General features: G+C 40.8%; 1 protein-coding gene across 2 annotated transcripts in view; it reads left to right on the forward strand.

The window, feature by feature from the left end:
- ADAMTS12 (ADAM metallopeptidase with thrombospondin type 1 motif 12) overlaps nt 1–17506 on the forward strand; it is a 141006-nt gene extending 123500 nt beyond the window's left edge. For both annotated transcript variants that reach the window (XM_051804437.1, XM_051804436.1), the window contains exons 19-24: nt 535–1683; nt 6266–6418; nt 8958–9131; nt 9844–9990; nt 11717–11870; nt 13662–17506. In XM_051804437.1, the coding sequence (XP_051660397.1) occupies nt 535–1683; nt 6266–6418; nt 8958–9131; nt 9844–9990; nt 11717–11870; nt 13662–13897 (2013 nt within the window). In that variant the 3' untranslated portion in view covers nt 13898–17506. The remainder of the gene's footprint in view (nt 1–534; nt 1684–6265; nt 6419–8957; nt 9132–9843; nt 9991–11716; nt 11871–13661) is intronic.
- Nucleotides 17507–19834: the final 2328 nt, after the last annotated feature.

Below are 19834 nucleotides of genomic sequence, written 5' to 3' on the forward strand. Positions count from 1 at the left end.
TTTCAGTAGTCTGTAATTGAAGAGGGACATGCTAGCAGCTCTGGCAGCACTTGGTGGTTGCTCCATGACTGAATGAAAAATCCATTTCATAAAGTCAACAAGGGTGTGTGAGCTGCATGGATCATCAGAGCAGGTTTGGGGCGCTGTAAGCAGCACCGAGCCAGTCAGATGTGGGTTTGATTGCAGGTTTTTAGTCAGTTGTTTTATAACCCTGGTGGAAAAAGTGTTGGCTAGATGACTATTGTGAGTCAATGAAGAAATCAAAATCTATTGTATGACTTTTGTGTTTTGTCTTTATTGTGTAGTCTTTTTTTCACTGCTGTTTCCTCAGGGTGACATTTATTGTTCTTAGAATTTGGAAGGAACTCCATGATAGCAGAACATCCTAGAATGAAGTGCTTGTTCTTTAAGAAAAGCTTTTTAAATGGTTATTTGTAATGATGCTTCTGTATTATAAACCAATGCCATCTGATACTTATCAATATGTGCAGCAGAATGAAGAGGGGATGTGTATTAATTCTATTTCACTTGCAGTGCACAGTTACCTGTGGTGGTGGAATAAGGACTCGTAATGTCACTTGTGCCAAAAATAGTGATGAGCCATGTGATAGTTCCAAGAGACCAAACTCTAAGGCCTTGTGTGGTCTTCAGCAATGCCCTTCTGCTGGAAGATTCCTGATGCCCCCACTGGCACCCAGAAGAGGCAAGATCATAATCAGAAAAACAACTACTAATCCTGAACGGGATCTTCCTCGCAGGATACTCAGACCAAGCCCAAGGTCCCACACAACAACAAAAACACCCAGGCCTGAAAGCGTAACTCCCTGTTTGCCTACATCCTCTGGTTTGGGTGATGTCTCAGAAAAAGAGGGAACAGCCAATAGAACAATACAAAATAATTTTGCTGGACCGAGTGATGCTTACAATTATCCAGTTGTTTCTACTGAAAACAGTTCATATCAAAATACTACTTCATGGCCTATTTATAACAGCTTAAGTACTAAAATTATAAGGCATTCTGAAAATACTTCTGAAAGTGAGCCAGTTTCTACTAAAGAGAGTGAGATGCACAGAAGTGAGGACACTCCTGTTTCCTCATTTACTAGTAATCCAGAAATAACTTCCAGCTATGATTACTTAACCGAAGAATCTGATGACAGTGATGGGCCTCTTGGAGTCAGCAAGAAACCAACTGATCTCTTTTACAGCACAGAACTCAATTCTGAAATCAGAACCAGAAGCACAACCCTAGACACTGTCTCTCCTGTCCTTCAAAATGAGAGCGTGACTCCCCAGTCTCCACCAGCATCTCACCACCAAGACCCTTCTATGCTCCTTCCTGTTAGCAGAGCAGCACAAGGGCTGGCATTTCCAACAACAGCAAACTATATCAACCTGCAGGTCGATGTGCCAGTTGTAGAAGTAACTACCCCACAAGCACCAGTTGCAGAAAGGCCCACAGTGCTTGGACATGTACCAAGAGACCAGACTGACAACAGAAAAGAAGTAAAGCTGCCTGACACAGCAACTACCAGCACGCAATCCTCAGCTCTCGAGCACACTCTGAGGAACCAAAGTGCAACATCTGAGGGTGTTTTAGTGAATGTCACTGAAAACAGCCATATAACAGCACCCAACAGTTTGCCGGATGATGCCTACTGGATAGTAGGCAACTGGAGTGAGGTAAGTTGTTTTTAGCTTGTAGAGGTGGAGAGTGTGAACAGCTGACTGAACCACTGCTGAAATGAAACTTCTTAGTTTGTCATGATTATCTGAAATGAGTACCATACATTCATATGAAATACTTGACACAAAAGAGTTGGTAACTTGGGGTATCTAGGTTGCTTACATAAAGTGAATATAGTCATCAGGGGGCCTGTCCATATATTACAAACTTTTACTTAATGTCCTTCCCACTGTAAAATTTTATTTTTATGTAAACAGGGTTATTTTTCTGTGAATGGATTTTATATGCTTGAAATCATAGTACCTAAAGTGAAAGAGTTTGGTATCTGAACTAATTATCTCATTCTTCTAAGGCCTTTTTTACCAAGCTAAACAGAGTCAGATCTGGAAACCTCCTTGAACTGATCTGCCTCTGCCTCAGCATTGATGGAGAAGGTCTGTTTCTCTGTACCTGCTTGCCCTTGGCTCTACCTGGAATTATTATAGAATTGCAGAAATGTAGGGCCCAAAAGGACAGCAAGAGATGACTTAGTGTATCCCATGGCAGTGAAGGCACATCTAGACCACGGAGATCGTGTTGGTGTGCTCTGTCTGGATGCAACCAGTGGGTAAGACCCCTGAGCAAGAGCAGGCTCTGTCACCACATCAGTGGTTGTTCAGGATGTGTGTTCCTGATGGCAGTTTGAAGTTTCATCTCGTGTCTTCCCATGGCCAGGTGAGAATGGCCTTAGCTTCCCATGTTCTGGTGAGACAGGTGAAGCATTTCCTCCTGCACATGCCTGAATACCTGCATTTAGATCTGCTTGGGTGCAAGAGTCTACAACAGAATTTCAGGGGAAAGGTTGTACCCCCAAACCCACCACAGCCTGAGCAGAGGTCTAACACAGAGATGCTACAGTCTGTCCTAGTCATTCATTATCCACCTTAGAAATATTTTCCTTATACATAGCCAAAATCTTCTATACTGAAAATGAAGATTCCCTTTTTTTACATAAAGACTGTGAAGGAAAATTTTCTTCTTAATGTTCTGAGGTCCAATTTCTAAATTCTTTTCAGATTTTCCTTGTGTTTTCTAAATATCTGGTGACTTTGTTGTTCTCATCCGGACTTGCTTCAGTTTCATCACATATTTCTTCATCAGTGACGTTCATTGTGGCCCCAGCTGACACATAGCAGATAAAATGGAATAATTGCTATTGTTTTATTTATTACTGTCTTTGTGAATGCTGGAATCAGATTTGTCTTGTTTTGTAACCATCTCGCTTTCACTTATTGAATTTATGGTCCGTTGTAAACTCTGGATCCCTTAATACAGTATTTCTAGATCAGCAGAGGTCAGATGTTCTCAGTTATGTTTGAGACCTATATATATGAATGTGTATGTGTGTATATATATGTATGCATAAAAAGTTTTCCCTAAGTGCAGTATTTGGCATGTATTTTTGAATTTCACTGTTTTCTTATAGTTTTTAATGTGGTGAGGTGTCTTTGAGTTCAGATTTCAACATTCCTGGCAACTCTCCCAACTTGTCATCATCTGCAAGTATTTTAAGCGCATGCTGTCTTTCATTATTCAGTTAGCTAATGAAAATACTGAAGAGAGCCTGGCTTTGAACAGAGCCCTGCAGGACTATGTTTGAAGTGTCAGTTCATTATGACACTGAACCAACGAGGACCACTTTACCACAGTTTTTCAGTTAGCTGAACACTGATCTTGTAATTATTTCACCTAGACTATATTTCCATCATTTGCTAAAAGAATGCTTTATACAGACATGTAAAAATGCATCATGTCAGCTGGCTCCTTTTCTTCATTAAGCCATGTATCCTTGTCAAAGCAGGGTTTTAGACTCAATTGAATAATTTTTTTCTAGATAGGTCCATGTGGGCTTTTCTGTTGCTTTATCATTTTTGTTAGTATTTGCCATTTTGATCTTCATTATTCAGTAAGTTGTTTTTTATGTTCTTGTGAGGTCAAGTTGGGTGAAGCATTCCGTTAGACCACAGGTAGGACTTTTTCTTTTCCTAAAAATAACTTGAAAGATATTCTTATCGAATCCTCTGAGACTTTTCCAATCTATAGAAAAAATAATTCTTAACAGTTCAAAGTTATTGAAGAATACTTAAATGAATGTTTAGATAAGGTCAATATATTTGGTTTTACAGAATTGATGGAATCAGTTTGAGGATACTTAATGTATCTAACTTTGCTCTTCTTTAATGATTTGGTAATCTTTTGCTATTCTTGTGAAAACTATTGTATCTGTTAAAATTAACTTCATAGAAAGTGTGTCACGTTTACCTTTTTTTTTTTTTTTACATATTTGAAGAAGGAAAAGTGATGAAAAAAGAGAGTTTGTGGAATCTCCATCCCTGGAGATTCTGAAGCCATCTGGACATGGTTCTGAGCAGCTGTCTCCAGGTGGCCCTGCATGAGCAAAGGTCCTTTCCAACCTCAACCATTCTGTGATTCTGTTAATAAAGTCAGCTGTTATCTTTCTCATGAAATAAAAGTTACCTATTTCAGACACATACCTTGATTCTAACATTCACAGAGCCTTTTCTTTCTGTTCATTACCTTTAACTAATTTTTAATCTACAGTTTTCTGACTTTATTTTTGTTCTTTCTATATACTTGTCCTTAGTAAAACTTTGTGGGTGTTTTTAGCTGACATCTGTCCAAGGCATTGCTATTTCAAGACCAGTGCATCTACCTAGATGAACATCTTGTTATACTCTCTCTCTTTGTCTTTTAGTAGCTGCCAATATTCTGACATTTCTTTGCTCTTTATGATACATCTATACTAGTAAATAAATAGTGCCCAAGAATAGTGATAGTCACTGAGGTGGAGTAGTGTGACATGTCCTGTACCAGTGCTGGCACTTGCCTCCCAAGGGAAAACACTAATGTGAGTAGGGCAAAACAGTGCCCAATTCCACTGATACTTCTGTCTGTAACTTCTGCTTTCTTTCCTACGACTTTCCCAAGTTGTTCTGGGCTGTCACTTTTCACTTTCTAGGAGCTTTCTGGGTATCAAAGATATCCCATTACCACTAGACCTGCTCATTCTGCACCTCTGCTATTGGTCATGAAAAGTCACCTGCACTTTCTCCCCCTGTAATAGACATCTGCTATGACAAGAGGGAATCTTGGTTCCCAAATGACAAAAGGGAAAAGCAGTAAGTCTTCACAAACTTCAGAGCAATCTGTCTCCTTTATGTAGCATCAAACAACAGTCGAGAAAGCTAAGGCTTTATGCTGGAGTGTGCTTTATGCTGCACTGTTTGCAGCATCATGCATTTCCCTCTTGACTCTGTATCTGCACATAGCAGGTTTTGAAAGAAGCCTGCTGTGTTTCACCTTCCTCAGACGGGAATATAAAGCTTTTATAAGTATGACCTACCCAGCACCATCCCTGCAGCTTTGATCTTCTCACGTGTGCTCATAATGTGTGCCCTTTGGTCAAAGACTGAGCACCCCTTCAGTAAAGTCTTGGTGTTGTCAGACAGGCATAGCAGAGCTGAGGAAGCTGTAAGTCAGCAAGCAAGACAAAGGCAGTCCATCCTCTCAGGCAGAGAAATTGTCTTGGATAGATATGTCACTAGGCAAAACTGAACAGTGGTATGCACTTCCCTTTAACGGGAACCTTGTACACATGTTCCAGGAATCTCCATGTCTTCAATGTTGATTTTTTTTCCGGCCTCATCTTCAGCTTAGGTTTCCTTATTTTTCCAAGAACACTTACTTAGCTTTCCCACTTCCACAAAAGGAAGTCAAACCAAACAATAGCAGTTGCTTTCTGCATCCTTTTGCTGACTTAGTCCAAGATTATTTATGCTCTTTTTCATGCCAGCTACAGGTTGCTTGGTGTGTTGGATTTGATTCTATATGTATAGTTGTTCACTGTCCCTCCCTTTTTAAGGGAGAAAAAGGTAAATGGGTATCTCCAGCCAATCTTCACCCCTTCCTGCTTCAGAATACAATGACAGTGTTTGACTTTTTTGTAAGGAGTGAGCATTCTTGGGATCTGGACTGGAATAATCGGTTTTCTCTTACCTCAGACACCAAAATCCTCCCAAATGTTGAAAACACTCAGTCCCTTCTTGAATTAATAATTTTAAAACATCTTTTTGCTGCACATTTTTTCCAAGATTCTCACATTTTATTTAAGATTTGCTCTTGATTTGCTGGCTGTCTCATGAGGAATATTAGGGATAGAGAGGCAGCAATACTGGAGATTGGATGCAATTTTACCCTACATTGGATCCCCAAAGACAACAGAAGAAAACGGTGGAACAGCTGGTACAGATTTAGAGTGTCTCAATAAGCAGGAGTTTGCTGAAGAAGAGAATTGCGTAGTATAAATCAAAATTGGTACTGTCTTAACAAAGCAATAGAAAGCCCTCTTTCAGAACATTAAGTAAAATTCAGGTGAGTTTGAAGTCTTCTTTTGAGTTTCTCAGATAACCTAGGTCATCTAAAATGGCTCTAGATATTTATATTTAGGTTCCAGGATTGTTTCCAAATGATGTACTAATGTTGAGTGTGCCCCTGGGCTTTCCTCTTACCCTTCTGCAGTGCTCCACCACCTGTGGAATGGGGGCTTTCTGGAGACTGGTGGAGTGCAGCAGCAGGAACACATCTCACTGTCAGCACATCAAAAAGCCTGATCCTGCAAGAAAATGTTATCTCCGCCCATGTGCTAGCTGGAAAACAGGAAATTGGAGCAAGGTAACTTCATTCAGAGCTGTGTGTGAACAGTAAGCTTGCAAATTTCAGTGAGTAGGAAATTCTAAGTACTTCATTTTTAAAGCAATTATTTACTCAGTGGTAATGCATACATGGTTCCCAGTTGACTATTCAGCACTAATTTTCTGATTTCCTGACCAAGTTATATCTAGAAACACATCTGCTGTGAATTTTGTTCTTCCTGTCGTGGGTTGTGCTCATTAACTCTTGCATCTAAAGCCAAAGCAGGACTCACTGTTCATGTTCTATGGAGCTTGTAGGGCAAAGCTGTACGTATTTGGTTGTGGCATCTTTTTGATCTCTGCTTCCAGAGGCATCTCCTAATTTTAAGAAGCAGTGGGAATTTGAAAGAAGAAGTTGTCATGTTCCTATTCACCCTTGTCACCATATGTTATCTCTTATGTGACACGATCTGTTCCCCATCCATTTCATCTCTACTTTTACATTTAAAAAATGAAAGAGCATGGTACTGGGGAGAATGCCTGATATGTATAGGGTCCTGTTTGATCCTAGTTGTGAACACATGGCTTGGTCAAGGGACAGAATAGTGTCCCGGGTGGCAAGTGGAGCCCAAGGAATTGTGTTTGACTTACGTTTTGTTATTTTAAGATGCATGATAGATACCTGGAAGGACTTTGGTGACTTCTTGAAACCTATTACATTTTGTCTTCATGCAGTCTAAAAATGGAGTTTTAAACAGCTGGTTATTTTTTATGACTCAAAAGAGAAAACCTACAGAATTCTATTGAAATAATGTCGATTTAATAAAGAGAAAGATACTCGTTTTCAGTACATATCATTTTTGTGGACAGTGTTGTTGCCATTGGGCTAGAGGGCAGATTCGTACAAAGAAAAGGTTGTAGTTACAAAACCTGTGCTCTATTATTAAGCTCTTTGACACAGAATTGATTTGTACAGGAATTACATGCCTGTTTAGTAAGTTCAGGAAAGGCCAAGGCTTTACATAACTACATTTAAGCCTTCAAAATTCATTTTAAATGATACATAGATACTGCACAGTCCCATTTACAGTAGGGCATATTTTACCTTCACTTTTTCTTCATAAATGTCATTGCTCTTGCAAGAAATGAATGATAGTTATGTCAAAAAAAGTAACTAGAAATAAGGCTTAATGGTAAAATATTATGGGACACAAATTTTTAAAAGTGTCAGTCCAATTGTGAAAACAATTTAAAGCAAAAGGCTTTTCCTAACAGATTTCTATTGTGTTACTCACCCTTTTTTCCATAAATTGAACTAGACAGACAAACCTAATTACAATTTAATATATAAAAATTACTAACATTTGTTTGCTTTACAAGTGAAATTGTTTTTTGTTACTCATTTCAAACATTCTTAAGGCACCTTATCATAGCAAGATGGCTATGTTCCGCTGCTAGTGTAGTACAGCTTCTTCTGTTCCTTTGCTCTCATCTAATTCTCCTCTTCCCTAAAAGAAAGGTGCTTCAGACTAGATCTTACAGTCTGAGTTTAATACTAGGTATAACTCGCACATATTTTGGGGCTGTTGTACTCATTTTTTTATGCAGTCACTTCTGTTCACTGTTTTTATCCAGAGGGACAAAAACTCCTGTCTACAAGAGTATGGATTCCCTCCCCATTCATTCTTCATCTCTCATGGGAATTATTATGTTCAAATTCTTTGCTCAGCTGAAGAATGGTTATTTATGCAAAGGAGAACAGCATTAGTTGCTGTTGCAGCGTGGTGGTAAAGGTGAAAGCTGATCTGAGGTTACTCAGTGGTGTAGTTGGAATTGGCTTTAATTCTGGATGAAGTCAAAATGTGTATTTTTCCTTATCCTTTGAGTAGAAAATTCACTTCTTCCTCGACAGCAGGAGAGTTCCTGAGCTTTGGTGTCTGGGGACAGGACCTGGTGATGCTGCATGAGGCCTTGGAGCAAGCTTCAGAGAGAAATAGGAGGCTGGAAGAGCTCACTTAGCTTACTGGCAGAGCTCTAAGCTGAGAAGTGATTTCACAGGCTATGAATGAGGCTCAGGGTGCCTCTCTTCTTTCCCATTCTCATGCTCAGGCTGCTCTCAGAGTATGGAACCTCCTGGTGCCATGAGGAGCAAGGAAGATGAGGGTGGGAACTGCTACTCCCTCCATCCCTCCCTCCCTCCTTTCCCTCCTTCTGAAACAACTGAGGAACTGACAATCTCCTTGCATACAGAATTCATTTTTTGTATTTGTTGCATTATAACTCTTTCACTGTGACATTTTTGGAAATAGTTGTCAAGATTTCTCAATTAAATACACGCACATGTCATTAATGGACATGGAAGTGAAGGAAGGGAAGTACTTACATGGTGTGTTCCAGTTTGCTGGGATGAGACCCACAGTGTTTAAGCCTTACAACAGGTTGCTGTTACAGTAAACTGGAAATTTCCTCTGTTCAGGATGCTCAGAGCTCAGGCTGTCCTGCTCCTCTGTGACTGGGGAAGGTACAGCCCCTCAGCAGAGCATCATTTGGAGCTGTGCCCCTTTCTGTTTTGTGTGCAGTGCTCTGCGAACTGCAGCGGCGGCTTCAAGACCCGAGATGCTCACTGCATTGATGTCCGTGAAAAGCGACTGCTCAGGCCTTTTCATTGCCAGTTACTGGGATATAAACCACAGCTCAGCACTAGGTGTAACACAGAGCCTTGTTTGCAGTGGCATGTGGAGCCCTGGAATAAGGTATTGTCCTTGAAAAGAAGCTTTTGGAATGAGCAATTACCTGTCAGGTAACAGTGACTCTCAGATCCTGTGCTGTTCGGTAAACTTGTGCTCAAAGGAAGACACACAGCTGGTGTGTACCACTCCGCAGTCCTTGTGTATGGTTACAGCAAGAATTGCCAAATAGTTCATTTGTTGTGTGGACTGAATGAATTTTAATGTCCCCAGCCACCTCATAAAATGAGATGCTGCATCTCATGAACTTGTTCTGTCTTCAGTAAGTATTACAGAATAATCCTGCAGACATGTGACTTCCAATCTCATTCTTGTTAGAGAAGCTACTGGTGCCAGTGATGCTGATCAGCAGTTCTGTGTTACCTGTTCTGTGTTGCCACTTCCATGCTGTCCTATAGTCCTTGCAATAATGCATGTCAGGAGCAGCTTTTCCCCAAGTAACAGCTTATTTCCTGTTTCCTTCCAAGCATATGATGAAGTAAGTGTCTCAATGCAGAGTTTTTCTTCGTGCCTAGACTTTAGGAGCTGACATGCAGGCTAGCTTGTACATCTTTCCAAATCCCATGGGTCAGTGACCCAGGGTTCTTCTTAACTCTTGTTAACACATTGTGATAACTCTTGTTATCCACATTTCTGAATGAACATTTCCAACTGTCTTCATGGTCTGGTTTTGTGTTGTTACCCATTCCCACCTCTCGTTGTGCCCCTCTTTTGTTAGTGTTCGAGAACCTGTGGTGGTGGCCAGCAAAAGCGACGCATCTACTGCCCAGAAGAAGGGCACTGTGACTGGACCAAAAGACCTAATGCCACTGCACCATGTAACAGGCAGCCTTGTACACAATGGATTAACCAGACCTGGAGCCCGGTAGGATTCAGTTCATTTTTGGTTTAGCTTTTGTCATGAGTTGGCCATATTTGGTCATATTATCCTCTTGTCTTTGAACCTCAGTGCCTGTGGCAAGGGTAGCTTCTTATTCACAGCCGAAGCTACAAATGAAGAACTTTTGAAAATATTACTAAATGTTTCATAGCCAGCCCATCTCCATTCCTTCAGCTGACAGGTATTGTAGCTTCTGCTTTTTGTTGCTGCATTAGGTGGTGTTGAAGGGCTGGAGTTTTTAACTTGTCTGATAAAAAGGAGATACTATTTACATTCTTCCATTGCTTAGCTGAAATTTTCCACTGTTCAAGCTATTAGAGGGGGTTGGGTGATCCTTAAAGCAATTTTGTGGAATACTGGACTTGCCCACATGAAGAGAAAATCTGAGTTTTGACCAATAGCCTTCTACTTTGACACCTGGAAATCTAATTGACAAATATAAGATATGTCTTTGGGGAACCTTCCATTATCTGCAACACACATTTATTTATAAAGAAACTGGTATTTCTAATAAACATTTCCCTTCAGTTTCCTTAATAAACACAGCATACATTAAAAATATCCTCACAGCAGAATAGAATATCTAAGGAATGCTAAAAGCGGGAGCCACGAATAAGGAAACCATGGAGACTCATGTAACACAGAAAATGTAATGAGTTGGTTTTGACGCAAAGCCATTAGATGGGACATGACTATAATGTAATGTGAAGTTAGTGTAACACTTAAATATGGAAGTGAAATGCATAAAATCAGCACCTGAATACAAAAAATTACACCAATTATTTTACTGATTTGTCAATCCTATATTAATGTATTAATTATTAATTTTACTTTATTAGAAAGATTTTAAACATCAATATAAAGTTGTTGCAAGAGTACCTAAGACCTTTTAATGTGCTTCACACCAGTACAGTTGTGTCTTATGCACAGATATATACATCAGAGAAAGGACAATTTGCAGAAAAAATTACAGAGGTACCAGTCCTGTCTTCATCTCTGGTGTTTTATTAGCTGACATTCTTTGTCTGTCGAATTATTTATCTTGCTGGGCACTATTTATCTGAAGAGAAAAAGAACTTATGATTAATTGGAATTCCCAGATGCTCTGGGAAGTCTGAAGAATTAAATACATTTACGGAATAGTACAAGAATGTATTTTAAAAGTGTTCCTTTTTTATGGCCGTCTTTTTGCAGCCAGAACAAGCAGCTGGCTGTTCTTTTGTGGTCATAAAGAAAGGATAACCGCTGTGTAAATGTCACGAAAGAAACAACATTTCACTGAGCTTTTTTAATAAATCTTATCTTGGTCATTTGTAGACGTAACATTGCAATGATTATATATGTTTAACTTAGCGAGAAAATGGGATGCAAAAAATGTCCTAATTGTACTAATTTAGATTACTACTCTCTTATTTTGTAGGACTGATCATCCTCATCCTCCTCAGTAGAAAACAGTCCTCTCCCCCTGGTTACACATTCCAAAATGCTATAGTTATGCTATTTACTCTCCCACTGTATCCTACCAAATCTGGCCACAATACACCATGGAGGTATCTGGGTAGAGCACACAGTACACAAAGTAGTGTAAAGTCATTGGTTCTGGATCGTCTGGCATTTTTAGCCTCCTGTCACATTACAGCACAGATATTGGCATATTACAAAATTTCCATATAAAAATACTTTTATATGTGTTAATATTTCTTTCTTTCAGTGCACTGTTTCTTGTGGAGGGGGCATTCAGCAAAGAACTGTGAAATGCATAAATACAGAAACTAATGAAACTGAAGATGACAGTATGTGTGTGGACAAAGCCAAGCCAACAGAGCATCAGAAATGCAATGTGCAAGAGTGCAGGAAAAGTACAGGTATGGTAATACACCTGCATGAGACAGTTTCCAAAAAGCTCTCCATTCGTGCTGAGATTCTTCAAAAACTGGGAACTGAATCTATCTACTCAATCTATCAACTTCTTTTGAGTACTGTAGTTCAGTACTTAAAGGTCAGCCTGACCTGCTGCTGCTCAGCTCCTCTGTTGGCAGAACCATGCTGTTGTGTTCTCCAGCTCTCCTGGCCTTGTTCAGTCCTCTGAGCATGATGGGGAGTGCAGTCCTCTGAGCATGCATGCCTAATTTATGATGCCACAACTAAATGAACAGGCCTGCTCGTGTTGGCCTATTTTAGGTAACTTAGACTGCGTTGAGGACTGTGGAAGGACATGCAGTGTGAGTCCAAACAGAGACTATTTCTTAAGATAGATTCCCCCTGTGGAAGGTGCAGATTCTGGACTGTGAATGCAAGCAAGCAAATTCTTACAGAGAGACACTGTAGGAAAAATCAGTGTCCCACAGGGTGGGACTGTCCAAAATGAAGAGGTGGGGAGAAGTGACTTAGGGTGTCCTGTACTTCTCTTGTTCAAAGGCCCAGGAGCATGGTGGTGTAGATGGTTAATAGCCCAGAAAAGAGGTATCAGGGGAAGGAAGAAGCTTACAAAAGGGTACAAATCTTTGTCTGTAGTCTGCGTACTGCAGTATCTGACTGGTTCCCTCAGGTAAGGGCAGCAACAGCTCATAGTCCTTCTCGAAAAGCCTTCAAAAGCCTTTTGGAGGATGATTCTTCCCTCTTAGTAAGTCAGTGGTAAGGGTCTGATTTGGCAATGGGACAAGGGTTTGACTCCTGAGGGCAGCGCAGATCTGACACCCTTGAGAGTGATGCATCACTCCTGCTGCTGTTCATAGATCTTTAGCACACATTTTGCCCTAAAGTTGAATTGGTCTGCTTATTTCCTGTCCCTCTCATGTTCAGAAAGACAGAATCTAATAGATACTGCCTACACAGATTAGTACTAGTTATTAGAGTATTTCTGTGAATAAAACTCAAGTGGCCCATGAAACACAAGAAATGCCCTACTGGGTGCACAGCCTGGTGTGAAAAGAATCACTTTTATCTGTTTTGATCTGCCTTTATACTAGTTTTCATTGAGTTTCCCTAGTTCCAGTGCTGGGGCATTTGCTGAAAAACAGTCTTGCATTCAGCTAATGCACCGTTTTCCTGCTTTTGCACACCTTGTCTTCTCACAGCTGAGGATTCCTGTTTCTAATATCTCAGTTTGGCACATGTCAGTTTATTAAAGCTACCACAGACCTATCAGCACCATAGTACACACAGGACCAGTCCCTGGTGCTGCAGAAATTGAAGTGTAGCCAAGCTGAATGTGTAGTTGCATGTGCTTTGTCTGTGCTCTCCTGTCTGCCTGCCTTGCTCTGCATCACCCTCCCAGCCCACTGCACCTGTCTTAAATGCAGTTACAAGAATGCAAAAGTACCAGGCTCACAAGTCATTGTTACTAGGCTTTCCCTGGCAGTCCTTGTCGGCAGAAATGTTCAAGTGAAAAACATAGATCAGCTCTGTCTGCTGCAAAAGTAACGTGTAACTGAACAGCAACAAGTGCTGCATTTTCCAAGACAGAAGGTCACATGTTCACTAAAAGATCCTAGAATTTCAGGGGGATCAAACTGATCTGTAATACAGAGGAAGAGAAAGCCATCATAAATAAGAGCCTTGATAGACAGCACTGTCATAAAGCAGTTTAAAATTCTTGAAATACAGACAGTGCGTCAGCAAAATATAGCTAATTCTTCTTATCTTCTCCACCATAGGACTGCCCTGCAGCAAGGATCAGCTGTCAGTTCACTTCTGTCAGAGGCTGAAAGGCATTGGCAAGTGCTTGCTGCCGTCAATACAGACTCAGTGCTGCTTCACATGTAGTCAGCCCCGAATCCGTAACAAAGCAAGATATGGGGATCAGCGAGGCCTCAGACAACAAAATTACACTAAATCTAGAAGAAAATCACCTCAAACCCAAGAAAACAACAACCAAGCAGCTTGGCACTAGCTTGGCACTATCTTTCTTCTTTGAGTAGGGCTTCTGTTTACAGGCTTTATGTTACTTATTTTTTTGTGAACCATCCAACATAAATGAAAATCTGTGATCAAAACTGGGAAAACACATTGCCTAGGATTATGACTCCTAAGTTACTGCTTCTTTTTTTTTCTCTCTATAATAGTCCAAAAATTGTAACATAATTTGCAAAATACCAGCAGCTAGTAATTCTTAGGCATGCATAGGTGCTAGAAACAAGCTTGCAAGAATTTTCTGATTGTTTTAATTGAATGTTTTACTTGTTCTTTCTTCCATCTCTTTCCGAAACTGACTTGAAACACCAGTACTGCTTACTTAAGAGTGCTCAGTGAAGGAGGCCACTTGGGCAGCAGACACAGACTTGCACCGTGACCCAGTTGTCTTTGTACCCACTTGCCTTTCTTTCTTAGGAATCCGGGTGAAGTGGCAGTGTTTCTCTAAAGTCATTGCTCACTTCATAAATTTGAAAGAAAAGTTTTATAATAACTGTTTGTGATAGGTTGAATTGAAACATTGGATTTTTCAGAAGAAAAGAAATCTTCATTTAGTGCTTGATTGAACCTCTGAAGGATACCTCAGCCATAGCCTGTTCTCGCCACTCCTCTTTTGCTGCAAATGCCTTGCAGTAACCCGAAAAGGCCATCAAATATAGGATGTTAAGTTCCCAAATATGTTTTAAGCAACATTTCTGGGTACTATAACATCAAAGCTGTTTGTATCTATCACCTTAATGGAGTAATAGAATTATTTAGGTGGAAAAGATCAACAAGTCCAACGTCTAACCCAGCACTGCCAAGTCCACCACTAAATTACGTCCTTAAGTGCCACATCTACGTGTGTTTTTTACACATTTAGGAGAGAAACCAGCAATATCTGTCAGACAGTTTTATACAGTGCATTTGATAGAATAATTTCAGTATAAAGAAATAGTTTTGCTAGACAGGCAAATCTTTTGCTAGACAGGCAATAACATTCTTAAGTCTCACGTATCATCTGTAGTTCCTCTCCAAAATTAGCTATCCAAAGCGATTTGAAATCAGATAAAGCAAGCCTTCCAAGTCAAAACTGTGACCAATCTCCATAGCTGCAGATGTTCAAACACGAATGGTACAAGTCAGCAGGACATATAAAGCTATCATGAAACTGATGCAGCATAGAGGTTGTACCAGATTGCTCTGTAGCAAAAATTCAACCCCAACATTTATCCTTTGGAAAGGGTATGTTGGTGGTATTCTATCTCTATTGACATCTCACTTCCTCCAGTGTTATGTTAGTGGTCAGCTCCATTTAGTTCAAGAATATTACTGCTGCTGAACAGAGAAATCTGGTCCTGTAATGGTTTCCACTGTTTATGGCACAAAGAGTAAAGGAGTCACGCAGTGAGAGAGCAAAAGATCTTCAAACTGGTGTAGGTAAGGACAGTTTGAAGTTGATCCTTTTGAGTTTGAAGACTAAAGTCTTTCTGTTCCTCTACAAACTACAAAAAGAGAGGAAAGAGTGGTGAGCTGACTCAGCTAAACAGTTTTGCAAATGTCATGTTAACTCATATGACAAAATTCAACTTTACAGACTTAAACCTTTCTTGCAGCTTCAAATGTTGCATGCAAGAATTTCAACTGGAAAATTCCCATACTACATTTTGAAACAAATTTTACAGCATTGGCATAAAGGCCAGCTTGCAACTGGAAACTTTGTAGTTCACACTAATATTCAGTGATAGAACTATCATTTAATCCAGTATCTCCCAGTAGTAGTGCAAGCTCACGTCCACAAGAGCACTCTATCACCTCACTCACAGCAAACTTTTCCCCTAGTGCAAATCCTTGATCATAATGAGATTGAGGGGCACCTGGGACAGGAATTTATGACCCACAGTATTGTCTGCGTGGGTCAGGCCTCAGGCATTAGGAGACCACTAGCCAAATCTGTTTTGCCATTGAAGAAAATGGCAGAACAAACTTCAGGGAGCTGCAACTGGCCCCTTTGAACAAAGCTGGGCATTTTCAAAAGAGTTGGACAAAAGCAGACATTTAGATTCCTTTGGAATTCAGTAGGATTTTGACACCTTGGTTCTACGCTCTTTTTAGAAAATCTCAGATTTACTCCCTAGTTACCTGACAGTTTGAGATTTTAATACGTGGAAATGTCACGTTTTATGCAGTTCAGATTGAGACACAAAGCCATGAATCCAAGTGTCATTATGGTTACAGAACTGTGACTAGCAGTAACCCTCTTTCTAGACAGATCTTAATGAAGTTAATAGAAATATCTTGGCCTGGCTGTAATATATTAACCTAATAATGGCCGCAAGTCACATTGTCCTTTATCAAAGGTTTGTGACCTTTGGCTTAAGGCTCACTTCTCCACTTGAAGTCTCTGGGAGTTCAAAATATGCAGCATGTTAAGGTTAGGTTTATTAACCTCTGTGCTGGCAATATAACGCCAGTTATAGGTGCTGATAAAATCCACTGTTAAAAATGTGGTGCTATATAATGTGGGGATGACTTACAATGGTGCGTGTGCACTCTTACGATAATGGATGTCTCTGGTGTTGCTGGCCAACGCCAGACATGATGCTTTTTAAGTTTCACAGTGTGCTTTTGTCCTTCTGAGGACCTGAATGGCTGCTGACCCTTTGAGCAATAAAAACCTGGGCAGTTGTTATTCCACTGAACAGAGAAATATTGTATCATGCGGGGAAATGGAGGTGCCCTGTCTGGTTCAGGAAGCATTTGGCAGGGCTTGGCCTCAGGCTGCATTGTGTAGAGCAGTTCTCTGATCGCCAAACAACCCAAATTGGTGGTAAGTGCAGATGATTCTTGTATTCCCAGAAGCATCTTACAGGATTTGGGCAGGACAGAGTTAGGTTCACTTCAGGATTGGACTCTTCTGTGCTCAGAGGTACCTGCAACTTTTTATCCACAGCAGTCAGCAGAAGTGGGCTGTCAGGTATGTGGGCTAAGGAAAAAGGAGCTGACTGAGTGGATATGGTGCAGGTGGGAGGAAGGATGCCTGTGAGGGTTGGCCTTTCCAGTGCTCCTTAGGGCTAGCATGGAGTAAAAACCATTTCTGCCTTCATTGTTTTCTTCAGGGAGCTGTAATTTCATTTGAAATTAATAAAAAGTGAATAAATTATATTATAGACATTAATCAAAATAATCTTTCTACCCAGGGAAGCACAGTCATCACTTTGCTCAGCTTAAAACTTTAGGGAAAAGATTGTGACAACATGGACTCTTTTAACAGAGCAGTGCCACTGCTATTATGAGACAACTATTCTTAAGTAAAGGTGGATTTATGATCTAAACCCAGATGGTCATTAGTCTCAAAACTGAATAGAGTACAAAGTGCAGAGGCATATTATCATTATATTATCATATTAGCCCGAGACACATCAGCTTCAACAGATTGCTCAGGAAAAATGTGTATTTGGCACATTCACAGCTTGTTCTAATATTTCAAGGTTTAAAAAGCAAGCTATGATGACATATTTGTTTCAAGCTTCAATAAATGGCATTGCTTATGTTTGATGTCTCTGGTATTTTATTTTTCCAGTGCAAGAAGACTCATAAGATGGAATTTCCAGGGGAAAAAAAAAAGAAAAAAGCTTAGAAAATACATTTACTATGCAGGGGATCCCCATCATTGAGTTATTTTGATGTTTGATACTCTAACATAAAGGAGATCATTAAAAAGGGTGAGGGGGAAAAGTAGAAGATTAAAGCGTGGTGCTAAGTAAAAATATACATTAATAGGCTTAGTAATTTCTTATGAAATAGATGAAATCTTACCACTGCACCAAACCTTTTCAGCACTTGAGTTTCAGATACTGCTGATGCTTATGCACAGAAACTTAATCTCAGTAACTCTGTACCCTGACATGCTGCCCAGAAACACAGGCATCACTGTTAGGCTTGGGTAGAGAGCACCATTAGTTTGCACTCAGTGTTCTGGGGAGGCAGTCTTTTGCCAGACCTCTGGAGTCACCTCTGTCTCTGTCATGTTACAAGCAGGTGGAAGAAGGTCCCTGGTAGAAGGTGCCTGGATTCAGTGAATCAGTGGCTTTGGCTGGGTCTGAGACATCATTGAATAAATCATAGAATCACTGAATGGTTTGAATTGGAAGGAAACTTAAAGGAAGGAAACTTGTTCCAACCCCCCTGCCATAAGCAGGGACACCTTTCACTAGACCAGGTTGCTCAGAGCCTCATTCAACCTGGCCTTGAACACTTCCAGGAATGGGGCATCCACAGCTTCTCTGTACTTCTCTTAACTTTTCTTAGGTTTCACTTTGTCTTTCCTCATAGGAGAGGTGCTCCATCCCTCCAGTCAACTTGGTGGCCTCCTCTGGCCTCACTTAAACAGATCCATGTCTGTCCTGTGCTGGAACCCCAGAGCTGGATGCAGTGCAGTGTGGGGTCACACCAGTGTGTAGCAGAGGGGCAGGATCTACTCCCTTGACCTGCTGCCCACCCTGCTTTGGATGCAGCCCAGGACAGGATTGGTTTCTGGGCTGTGAGTGCACATGGCTGGGTCATGTCCAGCCTCTCACCCACCAGCACCCCCAAGTCCTTCCCAGCAGGGCTGCTCTTGATCTGTTCATCCCCCAGCCTGTGTTGGTACCGGGGGTTGCCCTGATGCAGGTGCAGCACTTCGCGCTTGGTCTTGTTAAACCACGTGTGATTCCCATATGCCCGCTGCTCAAGCTTGTCCAAGTCCCTCTGGATGGTGTCCAGGTTCCTCTGGATGTCATCCAGTCCTTCAGGTGTGTCAACAGCACCACTCAGATTGGTGTCATCTAAAAATACTGACGCTGCACTCTTTCCCTTTGATTGTGGTGTACCCCTGACAGTGGAGAACAGTAGTAGTGGGGCTCCTGAACACTGATGAGTCAAAAAGACCTACTCCAAAGCCTGGGTTTTGAGAGGCTGCAGACAGACTTTCCTCCAGATTTGAAAGGGAAGGGGTTGAGCTCAGGTTCATAATTAATAGGCCAATACAGTGCCCAATTAATAGAGCAAAACACATGTTTCAAGAGTCCTACTATGCCATAAAACCATAACAGAAAGAACAGAAACCCTGAACTTTCTCTTGTGTAGTGTGAAATCTCAACAATTGAAAGAAGGGGTGAGTGAACTTTGGATACGGAACACTTAAAGATTGTCTTGGATTTGAGTAAGTGCTATCTCCAAGCAAAAGAGACCATTCATTCTCTGTGCATAGAGGCTGGTGGAATCTGGAAACAAGAAAGGGCTTTATGTGGTGCCAAGCCAGTTCCCTGTAAGTGATGAGGGAAATCCCAAGCAGGTGAAGGTCACTTGCCATGTGAGCATTTCAAGGCAGGCTGTGGCTTTATGGTAACCCTTGGGATGTGAACAGATGCCTAGAGTTGCCCTCTCAATGCCAAATCTGTGGTCCTGTTTTTTGGACTGCTTGGGCAAAGGGCACTACTGTTTGCTATAGTGCTGGTGATAGGGAAAGCTCCCACTGGGAACACTACCATACTGGAGCGATGGCAAATGTGGCATTAATGGGAAACCGCCGTAAGGAAAGCTCCAGTGTGAGGGAAGCTGATTAATGAAGCAGCAGAGAGGGAATGCTTTATTGCAAATACATGAGAACTTGCTGTGAACAGAAGTGCAGTGAAGCTTCAAGCTCCCCACATGCTTATTTACACAGATGGAAGGCATGGAGATATTATGTTTCCAGTTTATTGTCCCATATCTTTTATCTGTTTCATATGATAGCTGAACTAATGAAACTTGAGATTAAATTACCACTGTGTTCACTTGGAAGTATATTTCTTGGGTTTTTGGCTCTGGAAATAAAAATATATTGTCATGCTATAAATACATGGGAGCATGAATCAGACTCGTAACAAACTGCTGGCTGATAAAATTACTGCCCTTT

The sequence above is a fragment of the Manacus candei genome, unplaced genomic scaffold (genome assembly GCF_025592945.1).
Source record: "Manacus candei isolate 608988 ecotype Guabito, Panama unplaced genomic scaffold, ASM2559294v1 h1tg000061l, whole genome shotgun sequence".
In the NCBI taxonomy this organism is placed as follows: Eukaryota; Metazoa; Chordata; class Aves; order Passeriformes; family Pipridae; genus Manacus; species Manacus candei.